This window comes from Gossypium raimondii, chromosome 8, assembly GCF_025698545.1.
Source record: "Gossypium raimondii isolate GPD5lz chromosome 8, ASM2569854v1, whole genome shotgun sequence".
Taxonomy (NCBI): domain Eukaryota; kingdom Viridiplantae; phylum Streptophyta; class Magnoliopsida; order Malvales; family Malvaceae; genus Gossypium; species Gossypium raimondii.
In genome coordinates, this window is record NC_068572.1 from 7,867,932 (window position 1) to 7,885,922 (window position 17,991).

The following is a 17,991-nucleotide window of genomic DNA, read 5'->3' on the forward strand; positions in this document are numbered from 1 at the left end:
ACTAAATTAATATAATATATAAAAGTTGAGGACTAAATTTATTATTATACCGATTTTTATCTAAATGAATAAAAAGAAATAAACTCGTGACTAATTTAAAGAAAAATTCAGGTGAAAAAGAAAACCTATAATTGGATCACCTCTAGTCTAGTTTACCTTTTTTTAATGTGTATATATATCCTATTCACAACACATCCAAACAAGCCAAACTATACTAATAAATATCATAAAGAAAAAGGTAAAATTGTTATAAAACCATCATAATCTCCAAAATCTTATTTTCGAGGAAGATGTGATGTTGAGATTATCTCTATATTATTAAATTTAGCTCAGGTAATATTTGGAATCCAAATCATTTTAGAATCCTACATTACCACCATAGTTTGAATTGAACACACCCTCAATGATCTTTTAAATAAGGTATATTGCAGCTAAAATAATTAAATTATTAGTAAATTTACGTTTAATTATTTAACTTTAAAAAATTATAAAGTGGTCACTAAACTATTCAAAGGTTTCCATTTAAGTCTCTAGCTTATTAAAAGCGCTATTTTATGACTTTCTTTGTTTCCACAACTTATGCCAATTGAAAGCTCTCCTTCCCTTTCTCTTCTACAGTTCATTTTTTTACGAAACAACTTTGAATATCATGAATTTGTGAACTAAAATCAAAATAATTTTTTTCTTCAATCTCCGAAATTGACCATCAGATCGACTTCGACTAAGGTATATTCTACTTGTCGATGGGTATTGATTCACCTATCAACCGTTGAATCGTCGCTTGGAGCTAGCTAGCTGGACTTAAAAAAAAACTTAATAACCTAATGGCTTAAATAAAGACTTTCAAATAGTTCAGTGACTTAAATGAAAATTTTCCAATTGTTCAGTGACCATTTTGTAACTTTTTAAAGTTAAATAATTAAAACGTAAACTTACTAATAGTTTAATAACTTTGAGTTCAATTTACCCTTTAAATAAACAACTTTATTAACCTAGTGGAATTCACTAACATGCGCCTTCTGCGTAGACTAATAAAAGGAGCTCCAATGATGCGCAGGATATTATAAAGTTACGCCGCGCCCAGTTTCGTCAAAAAAGTTGCTGATTTATTTAAAACGAAAAAAAAGAAAAGAAAAAAGAAAAAGGCAAGCTGACCCGATAAAAATCGCGACAAATGTATCAGAGAGCTTGAGTTCGATTTTTGTTGAAAGCTGCAATCGAAGAGTTCTTTAAGCTTTGATCATCTCTTTTTTTTTTTTTTCACTTCTTTGTTGCTTCTTTTGCCTCTACTAGTTCAATTCCCTGCTGAATCTTGCGCTAATTTTCTTTCTCTCTGTCGCAATTTTATTTTTGAAAAAAACCGGAGAAAATTGATCTTCAACGAGTTCATCGATCCATGTCGTCTGATATAAGCTAGATCTTTCTGCAATATCTTTGTCGCTCTCTATAGTTTCTCATTTTCTATTCGACGACTGGAAAAAAAAGTTTCTCATCCTTTGGCCAAAAAAAAAGAAAGATGGTCAAATGCAGGAGCTTAAACGGAGTTAATTGCGATGAGAGTGTCATGATTGATCTCACAAGTTTGATCGTGTAATCGGCTTCTGCGGCGAAAGTTATATTAGACTGTTTCTTTTTTTTCTTTTCCTTCTTGGTTAGAGAGGGAATGGGAACGGATAGTCTGTTGTTGGCAACGGTGAGACCGTCGATTAAACCGCGAGCGGGATTGAGGAGAAAACAGGCTGGAAGAGGTTCTTACAGAGGAAGCTAGGGGCTTTGTTGCAAACAGAGAAAAAAACTTAGGTTGTGGGGGGTTGATTTTGATTGAAAATTTGCTGTTTTTTTAGGTTGAGTGAGGGGCGCTTTTGAACAAAATAAAAAAAGTTGGATCCTTTGTTGAGGGGAAATAGAGATGGCTAGCAGTATAAGTGGATGTCGGTTGCAGCAGCTATTGAGAAGTTTCTGCCTCAATACTGAGTGGAAGTATGCCGTCTTTTGGAAGCTTAAGCATCGTGCTCGAATGTCAGTACAATTCCTCTTTCATTTTTTTTCCTTTTTCGTTCTTTGTTTTAAGTTGATCATCATATTTGTATAATTGATTATTTTGCAGTATTTCTTTTTCTTAGCATAGATTACAAAAAAAAAAAAAAGTATGAACATGTTGTCACGCTCCTTGGGGTCAGCTAATTTGGAGTTTCTGTGCATCTGCATCTAATTATTTGGAGTTTTCTTTATATAAGATGAATTGACGTTTTGGTTATTTTTAGTTCGCTGTAAGTTGACTTGTTCTTAAGTCGGGTTGGAATGGCTTTGACCCCGGAAATTGGGATAGGATATAATTCGCACATGCTTGTTTTCTTCCATTTACCCCTCTATTTCTAGTATTTAATTCAAGTTGGCAACGTTGTAGAAGTTCCTGAAATTAGCACACTTGCTTTTTAGCTTTTAATTCCCTTTTTTATTGAGAAAGAAAAAAAAAAGGGGCCAATACCATTTGATTAGTTCAGGGATGGATTCTCTTACTGAGATCATCAGAGGAGATAAATTAATAGTTAATCTGTTTTACCTCCTATTGTGTGGGATACTCCATTGGCCTATGGTGAAAATACAATTATGTGTTTGTTTGAGTGTTGTTCTTAGTATTGCGTTATTGCAGGGTGCTGACTTGGGAGGATGCATACTATGACAACCTTGACCAACTTGATCCTATGGCAAATCATTGTTTCCATGATACAATAGAAAGCTTGCACTCTGGACGCTATTCACATGACACCCTTGGTTTATCTGTGGCAAAAATGTCTTATCATGTATATTCTCTAGGGGAAGGGTATGGTTCCATCCACTGATAAGTGATACCTAAGTTTGTTGTTCAGTTTTTGGCATGATTTTGGCATTTTTAATGCAATAGTTAAAAAAAGGATACCCAGATGCATCAGGTCAAAGATAGGGTTTTGTGCCCTTTAAATCCTTGTGCACCATTTTTCATAAGTGTGCGTTGAGCAAACAATCTCAGTTAGTACATGTAGCTTATGCAACAACTCTAGTTAGTACTCATCCTTTTTTTTACAGGATTGTCGGGCAAGTGGCAGCTTCTGGAAAGCATCAATGGATATTTGCAGATAAGCATGTTAACAGCTACTGCTTATTGTTTGAGGTGATGAACTTTACCAAGTAATGATAGCAAACATACTGTTTCATAGTTGATTTTGATATTTTGTTTCAATGCTCTCATACTCTTTTCTGCCTTAATTGGGTTTGAATTTCAGTTATGTGATGGTTGGCAAAGTCAATTTGCATCAGGGATCAGGGTATGTATGCATTTTCCTCCACTTAAAAATATTTGCATTTCAATGTAATTATTTTGATGATTACCTTGGTTCAACACATGGGTGTCAACAACTGGTTAGGTTTCTCGGTAAAAGGTCAAAATCTTTGTGGGAGAGCTTATAATTTAGTGCAGGCATTTTACTCCACTTCAATTTTACAATTTCTTGAGCTTGTTTATTTGACCTTAATGTAAAGAGAATATAAGATTTAACTCTCTTAATTTGTCTATTGAGAGTTTAGAAGTAAATGCACTTCAAAATGTAGTAAAAAAATCGTCTTTTACCTAGAATTTAGTTTCCTTCTTATATATATATGGTTACTCTGTTAATAGAAGTATTTGCATTTTTCCTTGTAGACCGTTGTTGTTATTCCTGTTGGTCCACATGGAGTTGTGCAACTTGGCTCCTTGAATAAAGTAAGATGACTTCCAATTATGTTGATGTATTTGTACTTTATCAATGCTCATCTGCGTATCAATGTATATACCTTAAGTCAATGTTTGTGCAGCTTTGAGGGTCTCGGATGGATATCTTTAACATTCTGATATTTTTGTTTTGTACAAATGTATCTTGCTGGCTTGAAAGATGTTATTACCTTTGAGTCAGTGTCGATGAAGTATTTGGCTTTTGAATATGTAGTATTTTTGTGTTGTTGATCCTTGTAATTTTCATACACTTTTTGCATCATTTCCATTACTGGTCTATTTTCTTTTTCTTAGAATTCTCAACTCTATACTTTTTTTGTTTATTTTAAATGGAATACAGCGAACATTATGGTAAGAAACATTCATGACTTAATTTGTTGAAGTCATTTTTACATGATAAAGAATTATTAAAGCATGTCTTAATATGGCAAAACCTTAACATAATTTAATTATTCAGTTTCAATTATTTAGTGTGCAGCTTTTTGGTTCTAGTAGATTTTCTACTTGCTTATATATTGGTGCTTCAAATTTGAAGCCTTCTCCAGATTTGGTATTTTATTGTCATTAGTACTATTATGATGTCAAATACTCTAAAATTTTCAAGCTTATAGTTTGGACTGTATTTTTATTCTAGTTTTATTTATTTGAATGGAGCAGGTGTACGAGGATGTGAAGCTGGTGAGTCACATCAGAAATGTATTTTTTGCTCTTCAAGATTCTTCCGTAGGGCATATATCCAGCTCAATAGAATGTAGTATGAAAAATTCATTATTTAAGGTATGATTTACTTTCACTTTCTGCCTCTTTCTTTATGTTAGTGTGTACACATGTGACCTTGTACATAACTACATGTGCAGATGTTTATGAAGCATTTTTTTAATTTCCCTCTCTTTATTCAAAAAATATACTATATGGTAATAATAGTTTCTGCTCTTTATTTTGCAGCAAGGTTTTCCAGCAAAATTACTAGATTCAGAAGTTATTCCTTTAGATAATGCTGTACAAAAAGATGGACCAGATGGTTTGTTGCCTGGGTTTTCACATCCCCAAAAGTACAGTGATAGCTTATTTGTTCTTCCACTGTTCAGTAATATTCCCAAAGGGGCAACTGAAGTGGAGAATAAGCATGAAGGGCTTCAGCTGTCCTCAATAGCAAGTGATTCCAACTTGGAGCATCAAAATCAGTTGGGGAGGCATTTGATAAATAATGGGGCATGTAAAGGGGAGACTAATGGGTGGAAAAAAATGAGTTTGGAACCAGAAAATGTCTATGCTATTAGTCCTGCTGTGGATGACATAAATTTATTTAATGTTGCATTTCAAGCTGAACAGTATGGAGCCGGTCATGCATGCTACTCCTCAAACTTCCTTAGCTCTGCACTTAATGATATGGTTAAGCCGAGTAGTTTGAGTTCTTATCCAAAGGAGGTGCTGGACATACCCAAATCTTCAGACATAAAATTTCAAAATAATTCAAAGAAGTTGGGGAATCAAAATGATTTAATTGACATGGACTCAATAAACACTTCCTTAAAGTTTTCTGCTGGCTGTGAGCTTTTTGAAGCACTTGGACCAGCCTTTTTGAGGAATGGTTTCTATGCTGATAGCCAGGTAGATAATGCAGAAGCTGGAGCTAATATTGAAATGCAAGAGGGGATGAGCTGCAGCCAGTTGACTTTTGAATCTGGCTCAGAAAATCTCCTTGAAGCTGTAGTGGCAAATGTTTGCCATAGTGGCAGTGATATGAGAAGTGAGAGATCTTTTTGTAGATCAGCACAATCGTCGTTGATAACCAGAAATACTTCTGAGCCTTCAAGCCTAACAAATTGTACTGTTAATTCAGCAGGTTATTCAATTAATAAGTCCTCTCTCGTGGAAGATAGCAAACAGCACTGTCTGAATTCATCGGAGTTATGCGGATCAATGTCTTCAAAAGCCTATTCTTCAACATGCCCTAGCAATTCCAAGCAGTTTGAGAAGTCCTCAGATCCAGCTAAGAACAACAAAAAGAGGGCTAGACCTGGTGAAAATGCCAGGCCTAGACCAAGGGACAGACAACTCATTCAAGATCGGATTAAGGAGCTGAGGGAGCTTGTGCCTAATGGAGCAAAGGTAATATTCTTGCTGTTTAGATGAGTGTTGGATTCTGATGGTTGCTGTTTATACCCTTATAAATGCCAGTCTGCTAAAATTTCAAGAAAAATCTGCAGTGCAGTATTGATTCATTGCTGGAGCGCACAATCAAGCACATGGTCTTTCTTCAAGGTATCAGTAAGCATGCTGACAAGCTTGGTAAATGTGCTGAATCAAAGGTAAATGCTCATGCCATTTACTGGTTAATGATCTTTGTGACTCAGTAAATTAGAAACTGGGAAGTTCTCCATGATCATTTTCAACTATTGGGGCATATGATTTAAATGAACTCATTCGAGTTTTGCTAGAATTTTCTCTTTAGGGGCTTGTAGACATATTTATAGATTATTGTCCTTTTTCATGTAATGGCTGCATAATTAATGATCACAAGCTGAAATCAAGTTTTGTCATGATTTTTCAAGTGCCTCTTAGTGCCAGAACTTGTCCGAAGTTGTTGGTATAAAATTAGTAAGACTTGGTGGAAACACTGATCTTCTGCAAGAGCATACCATGTTTTGTTCTGTCAGTGAACGTCTTCTTTTGATTCTTGTAGATGCATCAAAAGGGAGCTGGCATGCTTGGATCGTCCAATTATGATCAAGGTTCAAGCTGGGCAGTGGAAGTGGGAAGCCCTCTAAAAGTTTGCTCAATCATAGTGGAAAATATAAACAAAAATGGGCAGATGCTTGTAGAGGTGCGTATAGGGTCTGTGTAGGTTCATGAGAACTGTTCCAGTAGATGGTATTGTAGTTATTGTTTGTTAAGTTTATCATTTTATTGGTGGGTTCACTGCTAAGTGTTAATGTAGGAAGTTTTGTCCATTGTTTACTGGTTATAGTTATTGTTTGTTAAGTTAATGATTTATGTTATTTAGGAAATTTTGTTCATTATGTCACTGGTATCGGTCTATCAGAGATATGTTAGAAAATTAAGAAGAGTTAAGTGAATAACGAAGGGTGATTCTATGAGAATGTGACACCATAGCTTTCGTACAGTCAAAGATGAGACTTTATATCCAATGAAAACAAGATGATATTTCACTTTTTACTCATTAATATTATTATTATTATAAATTATTGTTCTCGGTGTTTTAAGTATTTTAGTTGATCCATGCAGCTGTTGTGTGAGGAATGTAGTCATTTTCTTGAGATAGCGGAGGCAATCAGAAGCTTGGGCCTGACAATCTTAAAAGGGATTACAGAAGCACATGGTGAGAAGACTTGGATATGTTTTGTGGTTGAGGTAGGGTTTATTCTCTACGATGAATTGTCTGGCATATTAAGGCTTGCACATGAATTTTATTTCCCTTCTGTAGGATCATTTGGGCATCTAAATGTCCATCTTTATTTGTTTAGTATTTCCTAGCACAAGATCCAAGCATTACTTGCTAATTCATAAATTTCAAAGTTCCATCTCCTACATACTGGGTGCTGAAGATTGATGTCTAAATTTCATACACTGATGGAAGCAATTGTGTCAGACCAAAAAAACAGAAAAGGAAAAAATGTAATCAAGAGGACATGATCAACCTCTTAATGTGTTCTTGTCTTTGCATCTGAGGCTGTGGTCTGTGTTTTCTATCAGTTACGTGCCTGCCCAAAACCTACACAGGAGATGCTGGTGGAACATGTTATTTGCTTCCTCTTGATATTTATGAAATTTATACATTGAATATATTATAAGCTATACCTCCTAAGCTCCATGCATGTATGAATTGCATTCCAAACAATTCAACTTTTAGTCCTCTTATAACTTTGCTTCCCTTTTCCGAACACATTGCAGGGGCAGAACAGAGTTATGCATCGAATGGATATCTTATGGTCTCTTGTGCATATTTTGCAATCCAAGGCTACAAGCTAGCAACAATGGCTTGTGAGGTTTTGGAGGCTGTTACATTGGCTCCTATTGTAAAATGTCGTGAGTGGTTTGTGGTTTTTTATTGGTTCTCTTGTTTTTGCCTCTTGTGTTTGCTTCTCCATCCCATAAGAAATATATAAAGGAAGGGAAAAGGAGGGAAAACAGCATTCCTAAGAAAACATTTTGTGAAGAGTTTTTGCTTCTGTTCTTCATAGTTTGTGGGAAATGTCATCTATAATTTTCTTCCTTTCCAATCTCATTAGACCATTATATTCGGTTTGGACTGCCTTAACTGGATATTTTTCCTTTTGTAACTGCTTTAATCTTACGATTAAGAACGCTTAGATTTAACATTCACCATCAAAGAAGCTACTGCACATGAGAAAGAGAAAAACATCAAGATCTAAATTGCAGATTACTTTTATATTACTGATGAGAAAGAGAAAAACATCAAGATCTAAATTGCAGATTACTTTTATATTACTGCTTATCAAATTAATAATTGCGTAGTTACTATAGTGTCATGGCATCATAAGGTTATTGTGATGAGCTTGGTACTTGTCCTGCTATCACCATATGCTCCACACTTAAAAATTTATCATTTGTGATGATGAGCTAACGAAGGAGAAAACGGAACCCTAAGTTGTCATTCTAGTCTAGGTAAAACAAAGTGCTTGCATGTAACATCTATGCATTGACATTTCCGTTTAAGTATAAAATCATAGTATAGTGATGATAATGTCTATACCTGAATGAAGTCGCCAATGTTTACTATAAAAGCTCGAGGAAGAGGAGGGGTCAACAGGCTACTTAGATGAGGCCTCTGATATTGTCTTGAAGAAGAATTGAGAGTCAAGATTGGTCTGAATGTAGTTTGTAATGCCTGCATATTGGAGGAAAAAATTGGGGTTCTAGTTGATCATCAAGGAAATCAAATGCTTCTAGAGATAGAAGCATATCTCCATTGCAGAAATACCAAACAGGTTTGCTTATAATCCCGTGTGTACCATGTCATTGGCTTACATCACCTTCAGAAATGTCAACAAATGATAGCTGGAAAGTACTGAGAGCGATTGGCGTGGGCTAAATTTAGCTGCTGATGGTGCCCAACTGAAGCACGAAAAAAAAAGTGCAAAGAGGCTTTGAATGAAAAGGATGGCGTTTAAAAGAAGCACTAGGTAGTGATCATTCATGCATGAGCAAGGCTACAAAGATGATTGGTCCGAACGAATGAATAAAAAGATTAAAAGAACAAATTCATAAAAAGATTAAAAGAACAAATTCATAAAAAGATTAAAAGAACAAATTCATGCCTTCCGCCTTTGATACTATATATAATATTATAAAAAATATTGATAGGTGTAGTTGTAGGTTGGGTTGATGGTTTAAGGCAGTCACACTGTGTGGGTATCGAGAGTCGTTAAGAGTATTCTTTTAGGTGATCGGAGAAGTCTAAGCAGAGTGTTTGTAATAAAGGGTCTTTTGTCTTATTTGATTGAGAGGAGAGATTTTTATAGAGTTTGGAGTCTGATGTAAGCCCCATTGAGTAAAGACCTTACCATCTAAGCTTCAGGAGTAGGGTAGCGGTCAGTTAGGTTGACTTCAGTTGACCAATTGGGATAGAGCTTTGTTCGAAGGAGTTGGTGCTGAGAAGGAATGAGAGGACGAGTGTTGGTCATCCAAGGGTTTCCTTGAGAGGTGAGTCTCCCTCTATTAAGTCACTTAATTGAAGTGGGCACACAAATGGAGGTTGCTTAACAATCGTCTCCCATCAGAGGACGAGGTCATAAAGTGGCTTACTCTGATGGAAAGGTCAATGTGAGTTTTGGCGAGGAAAGTAGCAAAGTGACATTTGGTTTTTCTTTATTTGACTCGTTTTCTTGTTTCTTGTCGTCATGATATTATTGTCTAACACGTCATCGCTTGATTAGTAGCGTTTATATTATATTTGTCTTGTGATGAACTCATGCGTCTATTTCATCGGTTCATGGGTTACTCTCCGGCTCAAATAGCTATAAGTAGTGGTTTTAAACTGTACGATTTTCTTATTCCTGTTTTCTTCTACTTTTGCTGTCAATCATCCGCTTCTAGATTGTTACCTTTATTAATTTCTACCATGTTGAACAGAGTGCACTGAGAAAAAGAAAAAGATGAGGTAGTTTTTTTTTCTTTCTCATAAGCAACACTGATTGTTAATGCAGGGTTTGGGGGTTGGGTGTTTAAGGCGGTTCACACTCTGTGGGTGCTGACAGTCGTTTAAGAGTATTTCTTAGGTGCTTGACAAAGTACAAACAAAGCTTGTGTAGTAGAGAGTCTTGTATCTTCTTTGATGGAGAGGAAATGCTTTTATAAAGAGAGTTTGGAGCCTGTTGTGGGCTCTATTGAGTAAACATCCTATCGCATAAGATTCAGGATTAGGCAGATTAAATCAATTTGTATTTTCATAGATTGTTTGGGCTTTTGAAGCGATAATATACTGTATATAGCTTACAGGGTGCTTGCATATGCAATCATTTGTATCTATTTTTGGCAGTTCTATTCACCTTAATCCTAAAACCTAATATATATTATGGAGACTAGTACAACACTCTCGGCCCAGTCCCACAGCTAGTCTTTGCCTTTGGAAGAAAACCAATGGCTCTCAAGACCATAACTATCCTTAATCGTTTATCCATTCAGCCAATACCTCTCGGACCCCCTCAAAACACCCAAGCTATAGTCGATCAAATTAAACAATGTTCCAAGTTGTACCAACTAGAAATGATATATGCCACTATGGTTAAAACAAATGCGAACCAAGACTGTTTCTTGTCCAACCAGTTCGTCACTGCATGCTCCTCTTTTCGCCGCATGGATTACGCGATTTTAGCCTTTACCGAAGTGGAAAAACCCAATGTTTTTGTCTATAATGCATTAATCAAAGCTCTTGTTCATTGTCATCATCCCTTCACAGCTTTAGATTATTACAAACATATGCTCAGAGCTCGAGTTTGGCCCACAAGTTTCACGTTTTCTTCCTTAGTTAAGGCTTGTTGTTTGGTTTCTGAATTTGGTTTTGGAGAAAGTGTTCATGGCCATGTTTGGAAACATGGGTTTAAGTCACATGTCTTTGTTCAAACTGCTTTGATCGATTTTTATGCGAATGTTGGGAAAATTATTGAATCGAAAAGGGTGTTTGATGAAATGCCTGAAAGAGATGTTTTTGCATGGACAACGATGATTTCTGGTTTCTTGAAGGCTGGGGATTTGGGTTCTTCGAGGAGATTGTTTGATGAAACGCCTGAAAGGAGTACCGCCACATGGAATGCTATGATTGATGGATATGCAAGAGTAGGGGATGTAGCTTCAGCTGAGCTATTGTTTAATCAAATGCCTGTAAAGGATACAATCTCTTGGACAACAATGATCAACTGTTATTCTCAGAACAAGCAATATGCAGAAGCATTAGTTCTTTTCGAGGAAATGAGAAGATATAAGGTTAGTCCAGATGAAGTAACCATGGCAAGTGTTATCTCAGCTTGTGCTCACCTTGGAGCACTTGATACAGGGAAAGAAATACATAATTATTTAATGCAAAACTTTTTTGATCTTGATGTGTATATAGGATCTGCGTTAATCGATATGTATGCTAAATGTGGGGGTTTAGAGAGGTCACTTTTGGTGTTCTTTAAATTAAGAGAGAAAAATCTGTTTTGTTGGAATTCAGTAATTGAAGGGCTGGCAGTTCATGGTCATGCAGTTGAAGCACTGGCAATGTTTGACAGGATGGAGAGGCAGCATGTCAAACCGAATAGGGTTACTTTTGTTAGCGTTCTTACTGCCTGCACACATGCAGGATTAGTTGAAGTAGGCCGTCAGAGGTTTTTAAGCATGACTCGTGATTATTCAATCCTGCCTGGAGTTGAACACTTTGGATGTATGGTTGATCTTTTGAGCAAAGCTGGGTTGCTTGAAGATGCTCTATTCTTGATAAGGAGCATGAAGTTGGAACCAAATTCTGTTATTTGGGGTGCACTGTTAGGTGGGTGTAAACTTCATAAGAATTTGGAAATTGCTCAGGTTGCTGTGGATGAACTGATGGTTTTAGAGCCATACAACAGTGGCTATTATACTCTTTTAGTTAACATGTATGCTGAAGTTAATCGATGGGGCCAGGTCGCTAAGATCAGGCAAATGATGAGAGAATTAGGTGTAGGAAAGAGATGTCCTGGGTCTAGTTGGATTGAAATGGAGAACGAAATTCATCAATTTTCTGCATCTGATAAGTCTCACCTTGCTTCAGATGAGATCTACTCGATTCTGGCTGAATTAGATGTGCAACTGAAGCGAGCTGGCTATTTACCTGCACTTGTGTCTTTACTATAGAAGTTTAGTCTTCATAAGAGGAAACGGCATCAAAACCAACCGCAGATTGTGAAAGTTCACGCAGCCGGCAGGGCATGTGATTGATGCTTTGCAAGGAAAGGCTCTGGATAGAGCTCTAGTGAAGCAAAAGCAAGCAAGCACGAATTCGATGTAGTTGGAACTTGGAAGGCTTGTGCATTGGTAAGCTCTTGAAACTGGTAATAAGATAATTTCTTTTTTGTTGACTTAACTGCTTTTTGTTTTTGATGGCATACAGGATGACTAAGTGCAGCATCTCTATCCAAACTGTGGAATGAAATTCTTCTAACAGACAGGTAAGCATCCAAATTTTTTCTGATTAACAGATGAAATTTCCTTCTGAAGTTTCATTTATGAGATTTGAAACACAAGAAGCATGTAATATAAGTTCTTTAGCTGGAGGGCAAATCATTTTGAGTAGCAGAAATGCTACAAACCCAATTTAGAACTGATATCTGGGAAAATTTTCACAAGAAAATTGATTTTATTTGCATGTCGATTTGCATATTTTGATGATGTTGAAGGGAGTCCTAATTTACTTAAATTCCTCTCGGATAAATCCTTGACAGTGAGCCGAATCCCGATTCACTGAAATAATTGAAATACTACTGTATGGTGTGTTTAAAATGTTAAATAATCTACAAGTCTAAAATGTTATAATGAAATTTTTTATGTTCTTTCCATGTGGCTAATTCATTTGACATAATATAAATGCAGGAAACAGAGGCCAAATTCCTTTTAAGGGGAACGTAATCTGGTTAAGAAGGGAGAAAAACTTGCATCTTGCTGTTGTTAATTAATGCTTTTATAAAATCCAGTGACGTAAAATTCTATCAGGCCTCAAATAATGTGTAGTGATAGAGAAGAATAAAAGATCAAATATGCCGCTGAAATGGGGTTTTATCTCATGGTTCTAAGACTAGGAAATAGAAAGAATGGATTGTTATCCACCCTACCTAATGGGAATCAAACCTAGCCCTTACTTACAAACTCTTAGAAGTAAAACACGTTTCAACATGGCAAGATTTATTCAAGTTTAAGTTTGGATATGTTCCGGTTATTAGTTTGATTGTAATGATTGAATTTGATTATAATTATTCAAATGTTGTATTATTTGTGAGAAAAGCCTGCTCCTCTCTGTTACACCTGAGGTTGGTTCTTTCAAATCAAAGCCAACTTCTACTTCATTAGATATCAAATCAGGATGCTGCCTCTAAACTACTCTCAACTCCTATCCTCTTCTCTGCCTTTCTTTTTCCTGAAACCATTCAAGTTTTCTTTTTTCTTAATGTAAATTTTGATAAATTTATGTATTTATTTAGTGTTCCTGTTTCCTTGTTTTCTATTATATATTGTTGAGGGGAGTTTGGTTTTGAACCCTCAACGGAAGATATTGTCTTCGTGTTAGGGTTTTATCTTCTATTTTCGAGGGGAGTCGAAAGAAGTTTAAGAAGCATCTCGGTTGGTAGAGATACAACTTACAAGCTCATGGGAGAGGTAAGTGGTACTATTGTTGCAAAGATAAGGCCTATATAGACTAGCCAAGTGGTAGTGTCCTTACCTACTAATACCATATAAGAGTATGGGTTCAAACCCCACCAATGCCAAATGCTAAACATTTCTTTGGTGACAAGTTTCTTCATAAACTTTGTGAACCTGTTGGGCTCTTCTCCAAGTTGGGAGACAAAATGTTAGATTAAAACCAAACATAGACACCTTGAACACAATACCTTTATTGTTTAAGGGTTCAATTGGTTGCTCAGTGGACAACACTTCAAAGAGTTTAGAGAGCCGACCGCATAACATGTATATATATTGTGGTAAAAATTACTGAAGGTGTATATATCCAATAAATAGTGATGACAGGTTTCCCTACCATTACCGACCTTAACAAGAAAAGGTATGGCTATACAAAAATTGGCGGTGTTTATTTGCCTGCTCCTTAACCTAGGGTTGGTGTCTTTGTCTTAGTTAAGTTGAAAACACACTCACTCGTAATAAATATATCCATATAAATGCAAGCTTTTGTGGTAAACGATAAATATTTTTTTAAAGAAAAGAAAAATTGATGCTGCAAGCAATAACATGTTTAGCTGAATACACATTGGCATCAACTTTCTACCTAATCATTAATAGTTAAAAATAGCTTAAAAATATAAATTTTATTATTGACTACACTTTTGGAAGCGTCCTATTTGTTCATATTATCGTCTGAAATTAAGCGTTCAATCTAAATTATGGCCCCATTACTTAACCAACAACACACTAAACCAAGCCTCTCGCCTTTCTTGTTTGTTTTCTTCCTCAAAGAAATGCCATTTTTCTTCATAGTTGGGCTTTGTCAATGGTCTTTTATTAATTTAATTTTCTTTTCTTTTAAAAAAAAATTGGCTAACAAATGCTCGAAAAGCATAGATATACACTTTTAGAAGTTTTGAAAAAAAAAAATTAAAAATTTGTTGATATAAAACTGGTTGAGGGGTCAAAATTTGAGAGGGTTGGTCAAAAAGTTAAAAGCGTGTTTATTCAATATTCAAAGATTGAGTTTGATTTAACTCTTTTCTTAATTATCTAATACATTATTTTAGTTCTATATTTATGTGATTTTACCTCATATAGAAAATTAAATTTATAATAATATATAATAAATATGATATAAACAAAAGATTATGTGGGCAAATCTAAAATCAACTTGAATTCTTTAACAAATATGAATTGTATTGAACAAAGTCTAAAACTCATTATTTTAAATAAGATAAATCTTAAATAAATATGAAATATACTAATGCCATGCATGTACATAACCCATAAACCCTTTCACCAAACATTACCATTTCATCTTAAATGCTACATCAAAAAAAGAGAATAACTTATTCACAAAAAGAAGTTAGGAAAATTATGTTTAAACAATTCATCACATTATTTTGTGGATAAAATTTTTTTAATAAAAATAATTATGTTTTGGGTAAATTATCCTATTAACCACTCTAAATAGGAGTTATTCTTATTTTACTTCCTCTATTTTTTTTGTCAAGTCAATCACTATGTTTTAGAAAATGATCAAATTAATCACTCCACCGTTGTAGTAACAAAATGCTGATGTGAACTTTTCAAATATTTTTTTATTTCCTCTTTATTTCCATTTTCTTTAATTTTTTCCACCTTTCCTTTTTTCCTTTTTATTTCTTTTATTTTTTTTATCTCTCCTCAGTTCTCCCTTACATTTTTTTCTTTTACTCCCACAAACCCTTTTTCTTTATTGTTGTTGTTGCTAAACTCGGGCGTCCTAATTCCTCGGCCTACACTGTCGCTCATCCCTTCTTACCACTCTCGACTTTCTCTTCTTAATTCTCTTTTGTTTTAAAAAAAAACCCTAGCTATCATTCCTTTCTCCACCATTGCCGTCATCTACTGTTTTGTCTCTGACAATGAAAGACACCAAAACACCTATTTTGTCTCCTCTCCTCTTCTCCAATATTGTTTCTTTTCAAATGAACGTGGAACCTCTTAAAAATGTCATTTAAACCAAAGCCAAAAACTCTCCCAATTTACCCAGGGGCGGAATTAGGATTTCATTAAGGGGGAAGAAAATAGCAAACTAGCAACCAATGTCTCTCTTTTTATAATAATTTTTTTTCTAGTTGTTGGGGGACCAATCTAATATTATTTAATCTTTCCTACAAAGTTTTTATAATATTTTTTGGCAAGGTCCAAGGTGCCCTCTAGCCCTTGTGATGTTCCGCCCTTGAATTTACCATACCACTCACAACGATAGAAAGAGTTGGGTGGCGTCTAGGTTGGGTAAGGCCACCCAAATCTGACGATATATAGTGACAATAAGAGGGGTTGCTGTTAGGGTTTGTGGAAGGAAAAGAAGAAGAAAGAAGAGAAAGGGAGAAGAGATTAAAAAAAGTAAAAGAAATAAAAAATGAAAGTTCCTAAAAAATTAAAAAATGGAAATAAAAAGGAAATGAAAATTCTATGTCATCATTTTATTACCATTTAATGGTAGAGTGACTAGTTTGATCAAATTAACAAATTTTTTTTTGAAGGAATCAAAATAAAGATGACCTCTACTCAAGAGTGGCTAAGGCATAATTTATTCTTATATTTTAAAAGGACAATAAAAGAAAACTAAAAATAGTTTTTAATTGAATGATTATTTTTGGTTTTTTTTACAAAAATAATATAAAAATAATTAATTACAAATATGGGTTAAGGAAAAAATTATTTACGAAAATGGGTTGCTTTGAATAGTTCCCGTTGATGTTGCCTGACTCACCGGCGACACCACCCCACTTTCCTCTGTAGAAGTCAACGAGGATGAAGAGAAAATCTCTTCTTTGGTATTGAAATCAGCACGAAAGGTCATTGAAAACGGCAAAATCGGTGGCTATTGAGTACAACAACTAGGGTTTTCAGTTGAGAAGAAGGGAAATGAAAGAAATAAAATAAAAAAGAGAAGCACTCAACGTGAAAAGAAAAAGAAAGAAAGAAATAAAAGAAATGAAAGTTATGACACCCACGATTTATTTTTTTGGTGCAATATAATCTCAAACAAAACAGATGGTTTACATAGAATTATTCATAATTAAAATGCCTATAGCTTTATCCTCTTTTAAAGCTGCTTGAATCAACACAGAAGGGTCGTCAAACATATACAGGGCCACATCATTCACAAAAGCCATTCTTGCAAGTGCATTTGTTATCTGATTATTCTCTTTGGGAGTGTATCTAAAAAACCACTTATCTTTATTTGATAGAATCTATTGAATTCTCCTTACCAGTGATGAATTCGATTCGAATGACTGGCTATCACAAATAGCTCTAATAACCTTGAGATTATCAGAATGGATGATAAACTCATCATATCCTTGTTTCTAAAATAGAATTAGACCATCCAATATGCCTCATAACTCAGCAACAAAGATCGAACACTTCCCCAAGAAGCGATTATACCCTAGTATCCACTTCCCATTCATCCTGTATCACTCCACCTGCAGCAGATAAACTAGTGGTCACCTGTAAAGCTCCATCAGTATTGAGATAAAAATGCATACCTGAAGGTGATTGCTTAGAATATGATTCCAATCCTATCATCGGAACTTCTTTGTGAGCTGAATTATACTACTTTGCCCAACTATATGAGACCTTAACGATTTCATTCGGATTCATGGATTTGCCTTGGAAGATAAAGAGATTCCAATTTTTCCAAATGCGCCATAATAATAACCTGAAGAAACATACCCATCTCAGCTCTCGCGTATTATGATTAGAGTGATCTTGTAAGTTCGAAATTAGCCATTCTAACAGATTACCATAGAAAAAGTGCCTCTGTTGAGCTGTTGAAATGACATGGTTTCAAACATCTTTTGTATTCGGGCAATCCCTCAACACATGTAAGCCATCCTCAATTCCATAGCCATAAAGGGGACATGACTCATCCTACCTAATCCCCCTCCAAACTCTTTCAGGATTGGTTAAGGGCCTGTGCTTTAAAACTATCCAAATGAAATGTCTCACTCTTTGGAGCCTAGGAAATTTCCATACACTATTTCAAACGACATCTTTGGGATTCCAAGATTCCTCCTTCAGCATCCAATACACGTTTTTAACTGAAAAGGCACCTAAAGTAGTGCAAGACCATGAAATCAAATTCGGTCCTGTAGAAGGCAATGGTGGAGGAGCACTGATGATATGATGAATGACGTCTTTAGGCAACCAAACCCGAAATAAATCGAGATTCTATGTTCCATTTTCCATCACCATCTCGTTTACCTTACAATCGACATTTACGTAAGCGGAGATGTGATTAATTAACGGTCCCACATTGAGAATCCAAGCATCCTCCAACAACGAACAGTGTTTCC

The 17,991-nt window shown here is 35.3% G+C and overlaps 2 protein-coding genes across 5 annotated transcripts; both read left to right on the forward strand.

The window, feature by feature from the left end:
• Positions 1–1,103: 1,103 nt before the first annotated feature.
• LOC105790643 (transcription factor bHLH155) lies at positions 1,104–7,985 on the forward strand. Of its 4 annotated transcripts, none has more exons than XM_012618350.2 (12): positions 1,110–2,019; positions 2,654–2,824; positions 3,067–3,151; positions 3,264–3,305; positions 3,680–3,739; positions 4,406–4,525; positions 4,694–5,498; positions 5,592–5,860; positions 5,959–6,060; positions 6,435–6,575; positions 6,998–7,123; positions 7,664–7,985. In XM_012618350.2, the coding sequence occupies exons 1-12, from the start codon at positions 1,910–1,912 to the stop codon at positions 7,739–7,741; spliced, it is 2,109 nt and encodes a 702-aa protein (XP_012473804.1). In that variant the 5' UTR covers positions 1,110–1,909; the 3' UTR covers positions 7,742–7,985. The 4 variants fall into 4 exon arrangements, 3 of the variants coding, with proteins under 3 accessions (XP_012473804.1, XP_012473805.1, XP_012473803.1); XM_012618351.2 differs by having other exon boundaries at positions 5,595–5,860; XM_012618349.2 differs by having other exon boundaries at positions 1,111–2,019; positions 4,694–5,860.
• Positions 7,986–8,711: 726 nt separating this feature from the next.
• LOC105790645 (pentatricopeptide repeat-containing protein At1g06143) lies at positions 8,712–14,171 on the forward strand. Its single transcript, XM_052634347.1, has 3 exons — positions 8,712–12,283; positions 12,360–12,417; positions 12,839–14,171. The coding sequence occupies exon 1, from the start codon at positions 10,373–10,375 to the stop codon at positions 12,101–12,103; it is 1,731 nt and encodes a 576-aa protein (XP_052490307.1). The 5' UTR covers positions 8,712–10,372; the 3' UTR covers positions 12,104–12,283; positions 12,360–12,417; positions 12,839–14,171.
• The last annotated feature ends 3,820 nt before the right edge of the window (positions 14,172–17,991 follow it).